The sequence below is a fragment of the Heptranchias perlo genome, chromosome 44, assembly GCF_035084215.1.
Source record: "Heptranchias perlo isolate sHepPer1 chromosome 44, sHepPer1.hap1, whole genome shotgun sequence".
NCBI classification, from domain to species: domain Eukaryota; kingdom Metazoa; phylum Chordata; class Chondrichthyes; order Hexanchiformes; family Hexanchidae; genus Heptranchias; species Heptranchias perlo.
This window is the reverse complement of record NC_090368.1, coordinates 1,510,330-1,527,029: the sequence shown is the minus strand read 5'-3', so window position 1 is coordinate 1,527,029 and position 16,700 is coordinate 1,510,330. Positions and strand designations below refer to the sequence as shown.

At 47.6% G+C, this 16,700-nt stretch overlaps 1 protein-coding gene across 2 annotated transcripts in view; it reads left to right on the top strand.

The window, feature by feature from the left end:
- The window catches only part of ash1l (ash1 (absent, small, or homeotic)-like (Drosophila)), a 181,377-nt gene that overhangs the window by 164,010 nt on the left and 667 nt on the right, over positions 1-16,700 (top strand). Inside the window, exons 21-28 of one of the 2 annotated variants that reach the window (XM_067975851.1) lie at positions 1,380-1,466; positions 2,266-2,356; positions 3,666-3,804; positions 4,715-4,887; positions 7,916-8,082; positions 9,432-9,472; positions 12,596-12,637; positions 14,677-14,936. In XM_067975851.1, the coding sequence (XP_067831952.1) occupies positions 1,380-1,466; positions 2,266-2,356; positions 3,666-3,804; positions 4,715-4,887; positions 7,916-8,082; positions 9,432-9,472; positions 12,596-12,637; positions 14,677-14,936 (1,000 nt within the window). The remainder of the gene's footprint in view (positions 1-1,379; positions 1,467-2,265; positions 2,357-3,665; positions 3,805-4,714; positions 4,888-7,915; positions 8,083-9,431; positions 9,473-12,595; positions 12,638-14,676; positions 14,937-16,700) is intronic. The other variant, XM_067975852.1, reaches the window with a different exon arrangement.

The following is a 16,700-nucleotide window of genomic DNA, read 5'->3' as shown; positions in this document are numbered from 1 at the left end:
CAGAAGCTGATGACTGCTCTATGCTGGGAGGCAGCACGGTTTTAACTGATTATCCTCCAGTGGTGTCCATGTACTGGCTTAGGGGTCCCTAATTCTTTGCTCTGTCAACTTGTGCCTAAACACTCAGTTTGGGTAATTAGGGTGTGACTCTATTGGGAGAGATGGGGATGTTGGAGAGAGTATTGGACAAGAAGAAACTCTGCCTGTATGGAGTTATCATTAACTGGGCTGGAGACTCTTAAATAGTGATGGGTTATTGTATAGGTTAGACACCCAACTGATTGTTTATTGATGCAAGATACGTAGAGACATGTTGTTTTGAATCTATGATTTAAATAGAGTTCGCAACACACGAACTTGCGAATACTTCAGCATTATCTGTTGATAGTTACAGTCAGGTGACTCAGACCCTCATCATCACAATCTGGATGGACCGAGGATAAAGCACATTCGGGGTCATTTAGACTTTTCGGTAACTGGGCCAGTGAGTGGCAGCTGCAGTTTAATGTGCGTAAACATAAAAAAATTGGTATGGAAGCAAGATGATAAAACAAGGAGTGTGCATTAAATGAAATATTGGTGCAGCGTGCTGATCAGCAAAGAAACCGAGGACTTATGGATCCCGATTTTCGCCTTCAGCGTCTGGGCGCAAGTGCTTCATCCACCAGCAACACTAATGGGAAATTTGGGCAGGAGCCGCATGACCAAATTTCCCCCAGGCATTCCCGATGGACAAAGCTCTTGTGCCCGGACATTGAAGACGGAAGACTAGGCCGGAATGGATGAATCTGTGAAGCTGTCGATCCAGTTGCTAAGGTACATGTGGTACTGGGTTACAGGAGCAGAGTGTAAATAAAAAGGGGTTGTATTGTTACTTTATAAGGGTGTGGTCAGCCAGTTCTGGTCACCCAAGCAGAGGAAGGATTTTATTGCCTTCGAGAGGGTACAGCAATGAGCAGCACAGATGATTCTAGCTAACTCATGAGGAAAGTTTAAGGAAGTTGGGCTTTTTTTTTGGGAAGGAGGAGACTTTGAGGCAACCTAATCGATGCTTTCAAATTGACAAAATTGGACCAAGTGAATTGTTCAAATACTGGAGAAGCCGAGATCAAAAATAGAGAAGTTTAGAGTAGGATGGGAAGATGGGTATAACCTTCTCGCACAGAGTTTGCAACAAGGCCATCGATGTGGACAGAAGGAATGAGTGTGTTTCTGGTGACTAGAGATCATAGATAGGTGCCTGATAATTCCTGTGTTTTTAAGTAAACTTAAGTGCCCTTGAATTGAACGAGGAATCTGTCCATTGACCTGGGTAGTCTGTATATTCCAGTGAAATGCTCAGCATTATGTACTCATTTCTTGTAATCCTTTCTCCCTAGGTGTGGCAGCACTGTGATTGCATGCGTGTAACTGCAGATGTTGAACACTACCTGTGTGAGCAGTGTGATCCTCGAGCTGTGGAGAGGGTAAGCTGACCCCTCTGAATATGAGAGGGTGTTGTACGTTCTGCTTAACGTTATAAGCTTGGGATGTAAAAGGCAGTCCTGGTTTTTTCTTTTGTTAAAACTTGTGTGCAGTGCCCCGTGATGAGGTAACATATTTCCCAGCACTGTTCCCTGCTGGTTAAACAGCTGCAGATATTTAACTTAATTGCACGAGTTCCTGTAAATTCTGCTTTTTAAAAAAAAAACTTTTGGGACATGTTAGTGGTGGTATGAAATGTCAGTAATGATATTACAAATGGCTGACTCCTTCACTGGTTGAAAGTGTCGCCTGGGGTCGGACTGAGCAGTGCAGGCCAGGTGATGCTTGGGCCGATGCCCAGTCTGATCTCATTGGGGGGGCTACAGCAGGAGTTCCCAGGCTGGGTAGGAGGGGAAAAAGATCAGCCGGGGTTCCCAGTCCTGATTGCTATCCAGTGACCTCTGCTCAAAAGTGTGTGGGTGGGGAGACGGTGTTAGGGTCTGTCATGATGTCTGTATTGGAATAGCCTACAGACACTTTCCTTCTAATTTTATATATGGACAAGTTATGGGATTGCAGTGCATGTGCCCCCCAACAACAGTCAGCACCTTTCAGGGAGTAGGGGAGGAAACTAGGAACAAAAATCAAATTAAGTGCTTAAATTAAAATATAAAGCGCAGGCAGGATATCCCTATGTCGGCCACCACCGCTCAGTGCAACACTGGACAATAGCACCTGACCTGTAAGCTGGCACTTTCTGCCCTGTGTCATCCTGTCACACACTTTGTTCTTTTATTGCAGGAAGTTCCCATGATCCCACAGCCACATTATGCTCAGCCCGGTTGTGTGTACTATATCTGCCTGCTGCGGGACGATCTGCTGCTCCGACATGGTAGGTGCATTGGGGGCAGGAAGAGGCCAATCGTGCATGGGTTAATGAGGATGACCATGAGAAGGCGCCAGCACTCCCCACTTACACCCAAATGTACCTGAAGCAGGAGTAGAATGCCCAAAGAGACATTAATGTTCATTTATAATTCTATCTAAGCGTTTATATTTTTTAAGGAGCTGTCGTTTTGTGGTGGGAATGGGATGTAGGGTTTCTTTGGGGTCAAGACAACTCCAAGAAGCGCCACATGGACAGTTACCGTTGTGTAAACCCTGCGAAGTAGTCTCAGTAGTGCACTACCTAAGCTGATTCACGGTCCTCCCGGGCATTGCTGCCGATTGACAATCCATCACTGGCAGCTGGGATTCCGGAACACCATGTTAGTCAGTGGCCTAACTAATAGGACAGTCCCAACTGCAGAAGAAATGGGAAGCTTACCAGTACTTTATGCTGGTAAGTTGTGCATTTTTAGTTGGTTAGACTCCAACAGTACCCCAACACTTGGCGGGGACCGGGGTTGGGGGAGAACCCAAGCCATGGCAACTTGGACCTACATTCTCTCTGGACTTCAAAAGGTGAGATGTGTCCCTACAGGAAGAGAGTGTGCATTCCACACTGGGCAAACAGAAGCTCTACCTCCATCGATTCCTTAATAGCTTGGTTTAGAGTCTCATAAACATGGTGCAAGATTCTGTGCATGTCAGAAAAGTAGCTGATCAAAGAAAAGGGGGGCATTGTTGTTCATGGTTAACACTTTAGGTAATTTTACAACACCAAGTTATAGTCCAGCAATTTTATTTTAAATTCACAAGCTTTCGGAGGCTTCCTCCTTCCTCAGGTAAATGTTCAGGAGCTCCTTGAAGCCTACGCATTTATACATATAGAACAATACATGGTGTTTACAGAATGCCCCTGCAACTGCCCGTTGCCAAGGCAATCACCGTGTTCTGTAAACACCATGTATTGTTCTATATGTATAAATGCGTAGGCTTCAAGGAGCTCCTGAACATTTACCTGAGGAAGGAGGAAGCCTCCGAAAGCTTGTGAATTTAAAATAAAATTGCTGGACTATAACTTGGTGTTGTAAAATTGTTTACAATTGTCAACCCCAGTCCATCACCGGCATCTCCACATCAACACTTTAGGTAAAAGTCCTTTGTGTACAATTGTAACACAGTCAGCAACCCGTGTAGATCGCATGAATGTGCTAGCAGAGGAAATTAAACCCCATGATTTAAGCGGCTTTTTTTCTGTCTCCTTTCTCCGATCCTTTGATAAACTCCATGTGACGTCAGTGTGTGTTCTGCCGCAGGTGACTGTGTCTATCTGATGAGAGATAATCGGCGAGGTCCTGAGGGGCAGCCTGTCCGACAGTCCTACAGACTGCTATCACACATCAACCGTGACAAACTTGATATCTTCCGCATCGAAAAGCTCTGGAAAAATGAAAAGTAAGGCGGCGAGTGATGGGACAGACCAACTCAGTAACAATTTTTAAACAGCTTAAGTTATTTCTCAGCTGTACCCACCAGTATTGTACCCCAGTGTTGTACAGAGACCTGTACCCACCAGTACTGTACCCCAGTGTTATACAGGGACAGACCTGTACCCACCAGTACTGTACCCCAGTGTTATACAGGGACAGACCTGTCCCCACCAGTACTGTACCCCAGTGTTATACAGGGACAGACCTGTACCCACCAGTACTGTACCCCAGTGTTGTACAGAGACCTGTACCCACCACTACTGTACCCCAGTGTTGTACAGAGACCTGTACCCACCACTACTGTACCCCAGTGTTGTACAGAGACCTGTACCCACCACTACTGTACCCCAGTGTTGTACAGAGACCTGTACCCACCACTACTGTACCCCAGTGTTGTACAGAGACCTGTACCCACCACTACTGTACCCCAGTGTTGTACAGAGACCTGTACCCACCACTACTGTACCCCAGTGTTGTACAGAGACCTGTACCCACCACTACTGTACCCCAGTGTTGTACAGAGACCTGTACCCACCACTACTGTACCCGTGTTGTACAGTAACAGACCTGTACTCACCAGTATTGCACCCCAGTGTTATACAGGGGCAGACCTGTACTCACCAGTATTGCACCCCAGTGTTATACAGCTTAAAAAACGCTCTCCAGACATAGCCTAAGTTTGTAAGGACAGAATCTAGAATTGTACTGAGTATTTTTCACAGTTGAAGTCTGAAAATTTTATGCATTATGCTTTACTGCAATCCCAGCGATGCACTGGTTGGAGATGTGTGTGTGTGTGTGTGTGTGTGTATGTGTAGTATTTTGAAATTCAGTCTTCATTTCATGCTGAATGACCTAATATATTGTTCTGACAGAGGGGAGCGATTTGCCTTTGGTCACCATTATTTCCGGCCCCACGAGACCCATCACTCCCCATCAAGACGGTTTTACCATAATGAGTTATTCAGGGTGCCACTGTACGAGATTATCCCTTTGGAGGCAGTGGTGGGGACCTGCTGTGTGTTGGACCTCTACACATACTGCAAAGGTGAGTGAGAGATGACTGCAAGTAAGCAGCTGCTAACTGTTCAGCCTTTTTACTCCCATCCTTTACTGCTGTTCCCTGGCTGAGCAGGCAAACGGTCCCAAGCCTCTTTTAATGACACCTCGGAGCTGTCCATTAGACAGACACAGAGCAGCTCGAGATGACATAGATTTCTCTCCCTCCCTGCAGAGCAGCCCCTGGCTTCCACTGAGCACCTACCCTTACTATTGTCCAAGTGTGAGCAAACTTTTCAAACCCAATCCTATCTTCACCCAGACTCCACATGCCTACTTTCCAGCACTACACACTGGGTACTGATTAGGAGCAGGAACCTTGGCTGACTTTTCTATGCACTAGTCTAAGGCCCTGAGGCAGATTTTTTTTTTTTATTCGTTCATGGGATTTGGGCATCACTGGCAAGGCCAGTATTTATTGCCCTTGAGAAGGTGGTGATGAGCCATCGTCTTGAACCGTTGCAGTCCATGTGGTGAAGGTTCTCCCACAATGCTGTTAGGTAGGGAGTTCCAGGATTTTGACCCAGTGACGACGAAGGAACGGCGATATATTTCCAAGTCGGGATGGTGTGTGCGGGTGGTGTTGTTCCCATGTGTCTGCTGCCCTTGTCCTTCTAGGTGGTAGAGGTCGCGGGTTTGGGAGGTGCTGTCGAAGAAGCCTTGGCGAGTTGCTGCAGTGCATCCTGTAGATGGTAAACACTGCAGCCACTGTGCGCCGGTGGTGAAGGGAGTGAATGTTTAGGGTGGTGGATGGGGTGCCAATCAAGCGGGCTGCTTTGTCCTGGATGGTGTCGAGCTTCTTGAGTGTTGTTGGAGCTGTACTCATCCAGGCAAGTGGAGGGTATTCCATCACACTCCTGATTTGTGCCTTGTAGATGGTGGAAAGGCTTGAGGAGTCAGGAGGTGAGTCACTTGACATAGAATACCCAGCCTCTGACCTGCTCTTGTAGCCACATTATTTATGTGGCTGGTCCCGTTAAGTTTCTGGTCAATGGTGACCTCCCAGCATTTCAATGGTGGGGGATTCGGCGATGGTAATGCCGTTGAGTGTCAAGGGGAGGTGGTTAGACTCTCTTGTTGGAGATGGTCATTGCCTGGCACTTGTCTGGCGTGAATGTTACTTGCCACTTATCAGCCCAAGCCTGGATGTTGTCCAAGTCTTGCTGTATGCGGACACAGACTGCTTCATTATCTGTGAGGTTGGGAATGGAACTGAACACTGTGCAGTCATCAGCGAACATCCCCATTTCTGACCTTATGATGGAGGGAAGGTTATTGATGAAGCAGCTGAAGATGGTTGGGCCTAGGACACTGCCCTGAAGAACTCCTGCAGCAATGTGCTGGGGCTGAGATGATTGGCCTCCAACAACCACTACCATCTTCCTTTGTGCTAGGTATAACTCCAGCCACTGGAGAGTTTTCCCCCTGATTCCCATTGACTTCAATTTTACTAGGACTCCTTGGTGCCACACTCTGTCAAATGCTGCCTTGATGTCAAAGGCAGTCACTCGCACCTCACCTCTGGAAATCAGCTCTTTTGTCCATGTTTGGACCAAGGTTGTAATGAGATCTGGAGCAGAGTGATCCTGGCGGAACCCAAACTGAGCATCGGTGAGTAAGTGCCGCTTGTTAGCACTGTTGCCGACACCTTCCATCACTTTGCTGATGATTGAGACTAGACTGATAGGGTGGTAATTTGAGATTAATTAGATTGTAGCACCCCTACCGCAGCTATATCAGCACCTGGGTCTTTACTGGCCTGTCGGACTTGTCTACTCACTGCTTTAAGCAGCCAAACCATCGGAGGACTGTGCACTTTGCATTTTGATTTCAGATTTCCAAATTTCTCCTTTCTCCTTTTTCCCATCACAGACCCAGGAGGATTCAGAATCTGCTGTTTAGGGGTTTATCAGAGCCGAGCCTGTGTCGAGGTGATGTGTTTTTTGTAGAGTCTGACACTCCTTTACTATGAAATCTGGAAATCTCAAATCAAAATGGAAAATGCCTAGCTCCTGCAATTAATGCATAGAAAAGTTTGGACATCAATAGTGAACGGTGGTTCGGCAACTGTCAGTTTTTGCATAGAATTTACAGCCAGTGTTTATACTCCACATGAGCCTCCTCCCATCCTATTTCATCTCCCCCTATCTGCATAACCTTCTACTTCTTTCTCCCTCATGTACTTATCTAGTTTCCCCTTAAATGCATCTATACTGTTCATCTCAACTACTCCATGTGGTAGCGAGTTCCTCATTCTAACTACTGTCTGGGTAAAGAAGTTTCTCCTGAATTCCTTATTGAGTGGTTTGGTGGGAATAGGGTCGAGAGAGCAGGAGGTGGATCTCATGGTGACATTAACACGTCACATTTAAACATGAGGGTCAGAGAATTTCTTAAACTTAATGAAAAGTCACCAATGACTATCAGAAGAAATTTTACTCGAATAGTACCAGGGATGAGGGACTTCAGTTATGTGGAGAGACTGGAGAAGCTGGGATTGTTCTCCTTAGAGCGGAGAAGGTTAAGGAGAGATTTAATCGAGGTGTTCAAAATAATGAAAGCTTTTGAGAGAGTAAATAAGGAGAAACTGTTTCCAGTGGCAGAAGGGTCGATAACCAGAGGACACCAATTTAAGGTGATCGGTAAAAGAGCCAGAGGTGACTTGAGGAAACATTGCTTTATGCCGAGAGCTGTTATGATCTGGAATGCGCTGCCTAAAAAGGTGGTGGAAGCAGATTCAATAGTAACTTTCAAAAGAGGAATTGGATAAGTACTTGAAGGGAAAAAACTTACAGGGCTGGGGAATGCGACTAAATGGATAACTCTTTCATAGAGCCAGTATGGGCCGAATGGCTGCCTCCTGTGCTGTACCTACATTGATGCTATGAAATACAATCCATTCAAGAAAAGATGTGAGACCCAGTCTTGCTCTGGCCCGAGCTTTATTAGAGGGTCACCTGGTTCTGAACGTGTGCTGGAGACTGAAGCCCTTTGTATTTTTTGTTTCAATCCTTCAGGGAGGCCGAAGGGTGTGAAAGACCAGGATGTTTACATCTGCGATTATCGCCTGGACAAATCTGCGCACCTCTTCTACAAGATCCACCGGAACCGCTACCCCGTCTGCACAAAATCGTACGCATTCGATCACTTCCCTAAGAAACTGACGCCCAAAAGAGATTTCTCTGTAAGTGTTAAGGTTGGGATCGTTGTTGGGGGAGGGCTGGAATTGGTCAGAAGGGAAACATTTGTTCAGTATATCTCCTTGTATATGACAGCAGAATGGACCAATTTCTGAGAGGACAGGTCTCAGGGAGTAACAAGTGGCGACGGCCGCTTTATTCACAGCTAGTTTATTTTCGGTAGTGCACACCACCGCCCCGATGGGCATTTAGTTTATACCCACCCTCTGCCCCATTTCTCCCATGACCTTCTCCTGAATGTTTTAGCACCTTGCACTACACAGCGAGGTGGTCAATCGTTCGACATTTTTGGAGAGCAGTGTGTTTGGGGAATTCAGCGTCCTTTAAAGGGCCCTAGTATTCCTGTCAGAAAACTACGCAAATGGAAAGACGCCGGCAGGAGACAGGCCAGGGTGGAGAAATGCAAACAAGGTCCTGGCAGGGCAGGTCCGGAGAGGGAGGGCGGGCGGTCCAGAGAGGGAGGGAGGGCGGCCGGTTGGGTCCGGAGAGGGAGGCAGGATGGGCGGGTGGGTCTGGGGAGGGTGGGCGGGTCCGGGGCGGGCGGGTCCAGAGTGGGAGGGAGGGCGGGTCCGGAGTGGGAGGGAGGGTGGGTCCGGGGCGGGCGGGTCAGAGAGGGAGGGGAGGTCCAGGGAGGGAGGGTGATCCAGAGAGGGAGGGTGGGAGAGCGGTCCGGGGATGGAGGGCGGGTCCAGAGAGGGAGGGATGGTGGCGGATGGAGGCTACCTGGCAGTGATATAATCCCAGCACCCGAGATCCATAATCTGTGAGGTGTAAATATCAGCTGCATTTTGTTTGCATTCAGTCAGTTTTTATTGTGCTGATTTAACAGCCAAACTGCACCCAGGGAACTGGGAATAACAGAGGGTCATATTGTCAGAGATACTTTCTCCACTCACCTGGTAATCAGACTGGGTTACAGAGGAAGGAAGCCTGTTTAATAATCTAATAATTTGGTATCTTGGTTTCTTGTGCGCTGGCTGTAGCAATAGTCCCTATATTCCATTTCTGATTGCTCTTTGTACAAAACTGCAGAAGTAGTTTCCCCTGTTGCTATGTGGATAAAATCAACCATGCGGTGTGTTACTAAACAAATTGGAGCAGGAAGATCCCAGGGTTCAGTCTGGGCTAAGTCATCTGATCTCAGCATCTGGGGGTGAGGGGGCGGGGAGATCAGCCCTCGACCCAGTGATCCTAGAATATTACAGCACAGAAGCAGGCCTGTGTGTGTGTTGCGATCGGGGCCCGGAGAGGGATGGGGTTTCACTGTATTGTTATGTTTTACCCCTTTTTTAAAACAAAATATGCATTCATTTTCCTTTTTTCTTTCAACTAGCCTCACTACGTACCAGAAAATTACAAGAGAAATGGAGGAAGGTGAGTGGCATTAGGAGTTAGTCTGCTGTTTAACTCTTTGGCTGCACTTTCTGTTATCCATAGCAGGATTGCCTGTAATCCTTTGAGGCCTTAAGTTTATACCAGCAAAAACCTGTTACCTTTCAGAGAATCCTGTGGATTCGGACAGTCCTGCAGCTCCCCTGATGACACGTTGGGCAGAGGCCATGTGTAACTGAGACGTACGGACCAGGTTGACCTTTACCCTTGAGTTGGCTGATCTCACGCCTTGGCTGCAGCCGAAAGTTGCAGTGAACCTCTGACCCTGGACTAGAGAGAGGAGCAGAGATCAGCCAGGGTTCCCGCCCCCCTGACCCCCGCTGCAAGGTTCGTTTTTTGTGGACAGCAAGTGAGGATGGGATGGGACTGGGCTATGATGCCCTCCACCATCCCACAACCTACCGACACTGTCACGGTTCACACCTGGAGACTGGCCAATTGGGCAATGGTACCAGAGGGCACCTTGTATCCCAGTGAAAGTCAGCTTCTTCAGGAGAGGAGAGGGAAAAGAAAAAGTAATTAGGATTGAAATCTCATTGCAGATTGCACTCAAAGGGTTAATTGGCTTGCTCTGATCTCGAAGTGCAGATTGACTGTTTACTGTACCATACTTGGGAGTGGGGCTGAGGGGGAATCTTTAACTTAGAATTTTGTTTTTCTCCCTGCTTTTAATACCCCTTCCCAGCAGACTGTGGATTGCTGTGGTCAGCTAACAAAAGGAGCGATTCAGAGCAAAATGGGATGACCTTCCTCACGTTCCCGGCCCCTCTCCCTGACCCTCCCACCAAGGAAACCGGAAATCTTCGTACTGCATAGTGACCTCTACCTGCTGACTTGCCCGAGAACTGATGAAACTCACACCCAACTGAGGGTAGTCAAGTTTATTTAGAACCCCCTCACCTTTCCATGGCCAATAGAGTGGGTGAGGAGGGGGGGGGGCGGTCTGCTGCCACACCTGTGCCACTTCACTCTGGTACCAGTCACTAGGATGTGCGCCAGAGGCTCCCACCGTGATTTGCCCCCCTCTTTTATTTTTCCCCTCTCACTCCCATGTGTGATGGGTGTCGGGCGAGGACCAGATCAGCAGGGTGCCTCTTGCAGTTGAATAGCCTACAGAGACTCGCCGCCTGGGCTCAGGTGCAGGGCGCTGTGCCGCGGAGCATTCAGTATCTGGTCACATGCCCTAACAAGTAAAGGAGAGTAAGAGGATAAATGGTTAATCTTCGAGCAGTTGATTAGGTAACGGTGAAGGGTACTCGGAAAGGTAAATGGTGTGGCAAAGGAGCTCCCTTCTTCAGGGAAACATTGGGTGCCCCGCGGTGGCTGGTTATGGGGTTAGAGGGGTGGTAGTAATTTTCCCACTTTGAAATCTGTTGCGGGTCAGAAACTTCCCTGGGCCCTGGTTCAGGACACCACTCTTAGACTGATGGGTGCACAGGATGAGGTTCCACAGGTGGAAAAAAGGGAATAAGGGAATTTTTCTGATCAGAGTTGTTTTTTTTAATTAACTTCAAGCTGGATTACTGTTTATCTAAATAATTTAGAAACCAGCAGCAAATGGAATATCCTGCATTCTGCTGTCCAGGGTCAGGTGTGAAGAATGGGCCCCTTGGGCGAGGTACTGGAGGGCGTCTGGCAGCCTCAGGAGAGAAAGGAATGGGAGAAATTAGGGGAAAGACTGAGAAAAATGGGTCAGGGAGAGATGATACAGGCACAGCATCAGGCCAAGAGTTTGAAACTGGGGCACTCGTTCCTTCTGCTCACTGCTCCTGGACCAGTGACCCAGAGCAATGGCAGACGACCCTTGCCCTTTGACTCACACAGCTGACTGGTTGGGTGAATGGAGTCAGAAGAAGCAGGAGATCATTGAGGAATGGATACCAATGTTTCAACTAATAGCTGTAACTTTTTATAATTGTTTTTAAAAAATCGAAACTGTGACTGGGCAGGGGGTCGGGGGGAGGAGGAAGCTTTATACAAAACCAGAATAGACCGATTCCTGCCTTTTGCAGACTGGGGATGTCCGTGTGAGTCATCTTCCCTTTTAAATTACTTTTAAAACACTCCAGTAATTGTTTATACAGAATACTGTTAATTCTATATACCGTAAATCTTCGAGTATCACACCTTTTTTTTCTCCTCCTCCCAAAAAATGAGGAAGGGGTGCATATTATACATGAGTACTAAAATATATTAAAACCATTTCATAAAGTTCACAGCCCAGAACTCTTGGACAGGGATAGGGGGAGATTGTTCTATGCACAGGGCGTATTACACTCAAAGATTTACGGTAGATTAAAAAGTTACTGTTTAGTTTTACAATTATTTTTGATTTCCTCACAAGCTGAAGGAAACAAAGCTCCAATTCTCCAGAACACTGCATGTCACGATACGTCAGCACACTGCAGTGTTGTGACGGGCTCCGTCGAAGAATTGTAGCTTTTTCTTTCCCGAAGTGCTGGGAATGCTTTCCGCAGTGCTGCATTCCAGTTCAGGAGTGCAGGGGACAGCACTAGGGGATGAGCGATGCGTGATCCAAACAGTAATTAAACCACGCGGCTGTACAATGTGGGATGGGTCCCCACTGAGGGGGGGATATGGGGCAGGAAGCAGAAATCCATTATCTTTAGGGTCAATTTGAATCTCCACTTGGTTCTCATTTGAACTTGACTGCACTCGTTGGGCAAGTTCCACCAGTTCTCCCCCAAGCCTTTAGGCAGAACATTGGGTGAGCTGTATTCCTTCACACAGGAGTGGGGTGGAGGGGCAGGGAATCGGACTCAACCATGGGAGGAGCGCACCTCGTATTGAGCCAACCACAGAGCAGTGTTTATCATGGCCACGGAGAAGTGCAGAGCCAGGCCACTGTGCCAGCTGGAGGGAACGGTGCGTGGCGCTAGGAGGCTGGAGTCTGCCCGATGGGGAGTGAACGGGTACCGTTTGGCCCTCTAGAAACCCATCCCACAGCAGCTCAGTTTGGAACGCAGTTCGCTCATCACCTACTGTTGCTGTTGGAGAGCGGTGCACTGTTCTCTGATATCAGCTGATTCAGAAACACCGACATTTCCACTGATACTGGGTGACTTTTATTTCCCTTCATCTTAGACTTTGCTGCACTCCCACCTACCAAACAGCCTTAACAAAGATGTGAGTAAAGACATTAGTGGATAAATAAGTGAATGAGTGGCTGACTGATTCATTTATGAAGATTTTCATAATATTTGTGCATGTGTGTGTCTATTTTAAATTGGGGCTTAATGTTGATAAGATGTTGTTCACAGAAACGCGGTTGTTATTGCAGTTATATTGGATATAATGCAGAAGGACAGGGCATCACCTTCCAGGTTAGCTGGGAACAAGCATCAAGTCTTAAGATCTTGCACTATCTTGAAATTGAACCCATGATGTATGTGTTATATTGGGTGTGGGAAGCAGTGTGGAGCAACAGTATACTATTCCCCCCCCCAGAGCTGTGTACTGTCCCTGTCCCTGTCCCCGTCCCCACCCCCGGGAGCTCTGTTCCTCCCCGCCCCCCCCCCCCCCCTCCAAGAGATCATTGAGCTACATTTTCCCATTATTGTTTAGTTGAGGTTTGGTTTCATGTTAGTTTGACTTTCCCTCTACTGCACACACTTTCCCATCGCTGGTGCTGCGTGAATCACACTAACTACTCTTGTGGCAGGAGGGGGGTGGAATATTATATAATATGAGCATGTTTGAGCTGGAGGACCAGAAGGCAGGCCAGAAAGTTTAAGGTCTGCATAGTTAGTGATTCGTAGCTTTTATCTAATGTTGCTCCCTCACCCATACAATAAGAAATGACCCACTCTTTCAAACATAGTAGGGGATGGAAGTCTATGGGTGTTTTTATATTGGTGTTAGAGCTCTGGGAGTGGACTCGAGTAGCCTAACGCTCTCCAGCCCCCAAGCTACTCTCCCCTTTTAACTGTATCTTAGTGTCACAAGTTTCCAATAGCAAGTGGAAAGAGGCTCACATTATCTGCGCTCGGGACCCACGAAAAATCAGGTCCAAGTCGGGGATGTGGAAATCACCTCTCATGGTGTCACCGAATAACATCTTCAGAACCCCAGGGGAAACGGCGATAACTTGCATTTATGCAGTGCCTTTAACGTAGTAAAACGTCCCAAGGCGCTTCACAGGAGCGTAAATCAGACAAACACTGACACTGAGCCACATCAGGAGATATTAGGACAGGTGACCAAAAGCTTGGTCAAAGAGGTAGGTTATAAGGTGCGTCTTAAAAGAGGAGAGAGAGGCGGAGAGGTTTAGGGAGGGAATTCCAGAGCTTAGGGCCCAGGCAGCTGAAGGCACGGCCACCAATGATGAAGCAATGAAAATGGGCAATGTGTAAGAGTCCAGAATTGGAGGAACGCAGAGATCTCGGAGGGTTGTGGGGCTGGAGGAGTTTACAAAGATATGGAGGGATTTGAAAACGAGGATGAGAATTTTAAAATCGAGGCGTTGCCGGACCAGGAGCCAATGTAGGTCAGTGAGCACAGGGGGTGATGGGTGAACGGGACTTGGTGTGAGTTAGGATACGGGCAGCAGAGTTTTGGATGAGCTCAAGTTTCCGGAGGGTGCAAGGTGGAAGGCCGGCCAGGGGAACATTGAAACAGACATTGAATTTTATTTATTCAGTCACTGTAAACCAAGAACCTTCTTCGAAGTTAATTTTGAAATCTTCCCCTATCACAGTGTGAGACATAAGGCAGGGATTGCTAGACACTTGCTTTGAACGTGAATCTGCCCCAACACAGGCACATCTCCCTTCAAACATCGACTTTGGAATAGTTTGGGAAAGGCCTGTGTGATCAAATACTCTAAAAGGAGGTTGAAGATCAGCCATGATCTGATTGAATGGTGGAGCAGGCTCTAGGGGCCGTATGGCCTACTCCTGCTCCTATTTATGTTCTTAAGGATGAGACATTGGAGTAAAAGGATTAAACTTTGGAACTCTGCGCACGTGTGCGTGATTTCTTTTAATGTTCAGTGAGTCACACAGCAGCAAATAGAATGAGATGTAGTATCTGACACTGTTGCAGTAGCAGACTCTGTGCGTGTGGTGTATCTTAAATATAATTAACCACAGGCCTGAGGTGGTAGACCTGCAACAAAATGTCAAGTGTTTTTCCTTTTACTTTTTTTGGGGGGCAAAAAAACACAGGTCATCGTGGAAAACAGAACGAACAAAAGTGCACTGCAAGGAGGTGGTTCAGGAGGAAGACCTGCCACCCCCCATCATCGAGGACATGTCGACCGCCCAAGAACAGCCAGCTGCTGAGATGCCACATCTGGAGGAGCAAGAGAGCGAGAGCAGCAATGCTCTGAAAGTGGACAGCAGCCCAGAGGAAAAGCAGAGAGTGCAGAGAGAGAAACTCAACAAAATCCTGCTGAACTTGCTGGCCAAAATCCCAGGAAAGAACGGTGAGGCTTGGCTATTGGCAGAACAGTTTCCCCAGTAGTGGAACGATTGAGCTGCTCAGTGTAGTACACAGCCATGCAGATAAGCAAGGTCCCAGGTGGGAATACCTGGTCTGTGCTGAGTTAGTTGTTCTTGGCCGTGGTGGCATTAGGGCACTACACAGCCTCTGTACCTCTGGACTGAAGAGGAAAACATCCTGCTCCCGATCACTATCGAGTGGGTTATACTGCAGGGAATGTGTATCAGGGCAGGGGCAGGGTTGGTTGCTTGGAACCCTGCAGCGCAGCAGGGTCAAAACGCCTGATGCTGTCTGTGTAGGCTCACAGGTGAAGAGCAGATACTTGGATAAAGATCAGAGAACTGCCATGGCCCTTGGAACGATGCTCCCAGCATGAGTGAAGGGGGTGGGCATGATAAATCGGGAAAGGAAACTTCAGTCTAGAGTAGAATTATGTCTGCCTGAAGTCTCTAAGGTAGACCATCAGTTCACAAATGGGCATCTAGGGATGGGCAATAAATGCTGGCTTGCTAGCGACACCCATATCCCCAGAATGAATTTTTAAAAACCATTGCCATCTTATTTTTGGCCATCTCTCCCATGTGCTATTAGCAACCAAAAAGACAAGCAGGGCAACAGTTCCCAGGGCTCCACCTGTGGTCACAAATTGTGCATGACAGCACCTGTGGCAATGGGGAGCTGGAATTCAACCACAGTAATAACTTGAATTTATATAGCACCTTTAATGGAGTAAAATGTCCCAGGAGCATTATCGGACAAAATTTGACACAGCCACGTCATGAGATATTAGAACAGGTGACCAAAAGATTAGTCAACGAGGTAGGTTTTAAGGAGTGTCTTAAAGGGGGAGAGAGAGGTGGAGATGTATAGGGAAGGGTTTCCAGAGCTCAGGGCCTAGGCAGCTGAAGGCACAGCGCCAATGGTGGAGCGATTAAAATCGGGGATGCACAAGAGGCCAGAATTGGAGGAGCACAAAGGTCTGGGAGGGGTGTAGGGCTGGAGGAGGTTGGAGATAGGGAGGGACGAGGCCATGGAGGGATTTGGAGGAATTCAGTGGTACTTCCACATAAAGGGCTGAGTTAAAGATACAGCACCTATCGGGTTTTTTTTCTCCCCCTCTATGTGAGGACCTGTCTGGCCTTAACCCAGCTCTCAGTGGCGTGGTTGAAATGCCAAGCTCAACGTGTCAGCAGTTGCAGGTGTCGAGCCGCGTCCTGTCACTCTGCTGCAGCGTGTTAGAGCTTTACTTAGAGCGCTCCTTCAGCTCAACATTATTTGGGGCACTTGCTGACTGAAAAGGTTAGCGAGTGACACTTAGGGTGGCTGTGATGGTGAAGCCTGGTTACTGTGGCAGGACACAGACTGTCCTGCAATTCAAACTGCATCATTGGAGGCTCGAGCAAATACAGAAAATGCTGGAAACACTCGGCAGGTTGATCAGTATTTGTGGAGAGAACAGATAAGTTAACATTTCAGGCGTTGGAAATCTGCCATCCTGTGGTGTCTCTCACTGTTCACTGAGCTGTTAGATGTGGCTGCCCCTATAAATGGTCGGGGTCCATCCTGCAGTCACCTGGCCTGTTACCTTAGTGGTAATTCTAAAACTTTGATTTAAACTTGATCATCTGTATCATGGAGATGAGAATTTTTTTTTTACACAGCGAGTTGTTATGATCTGGAATGTGCTGCCTGAAAGGGCGGTGGAAGCAGATTCAATAATAACTTTCAAAAGGGGAATTGGATAAAT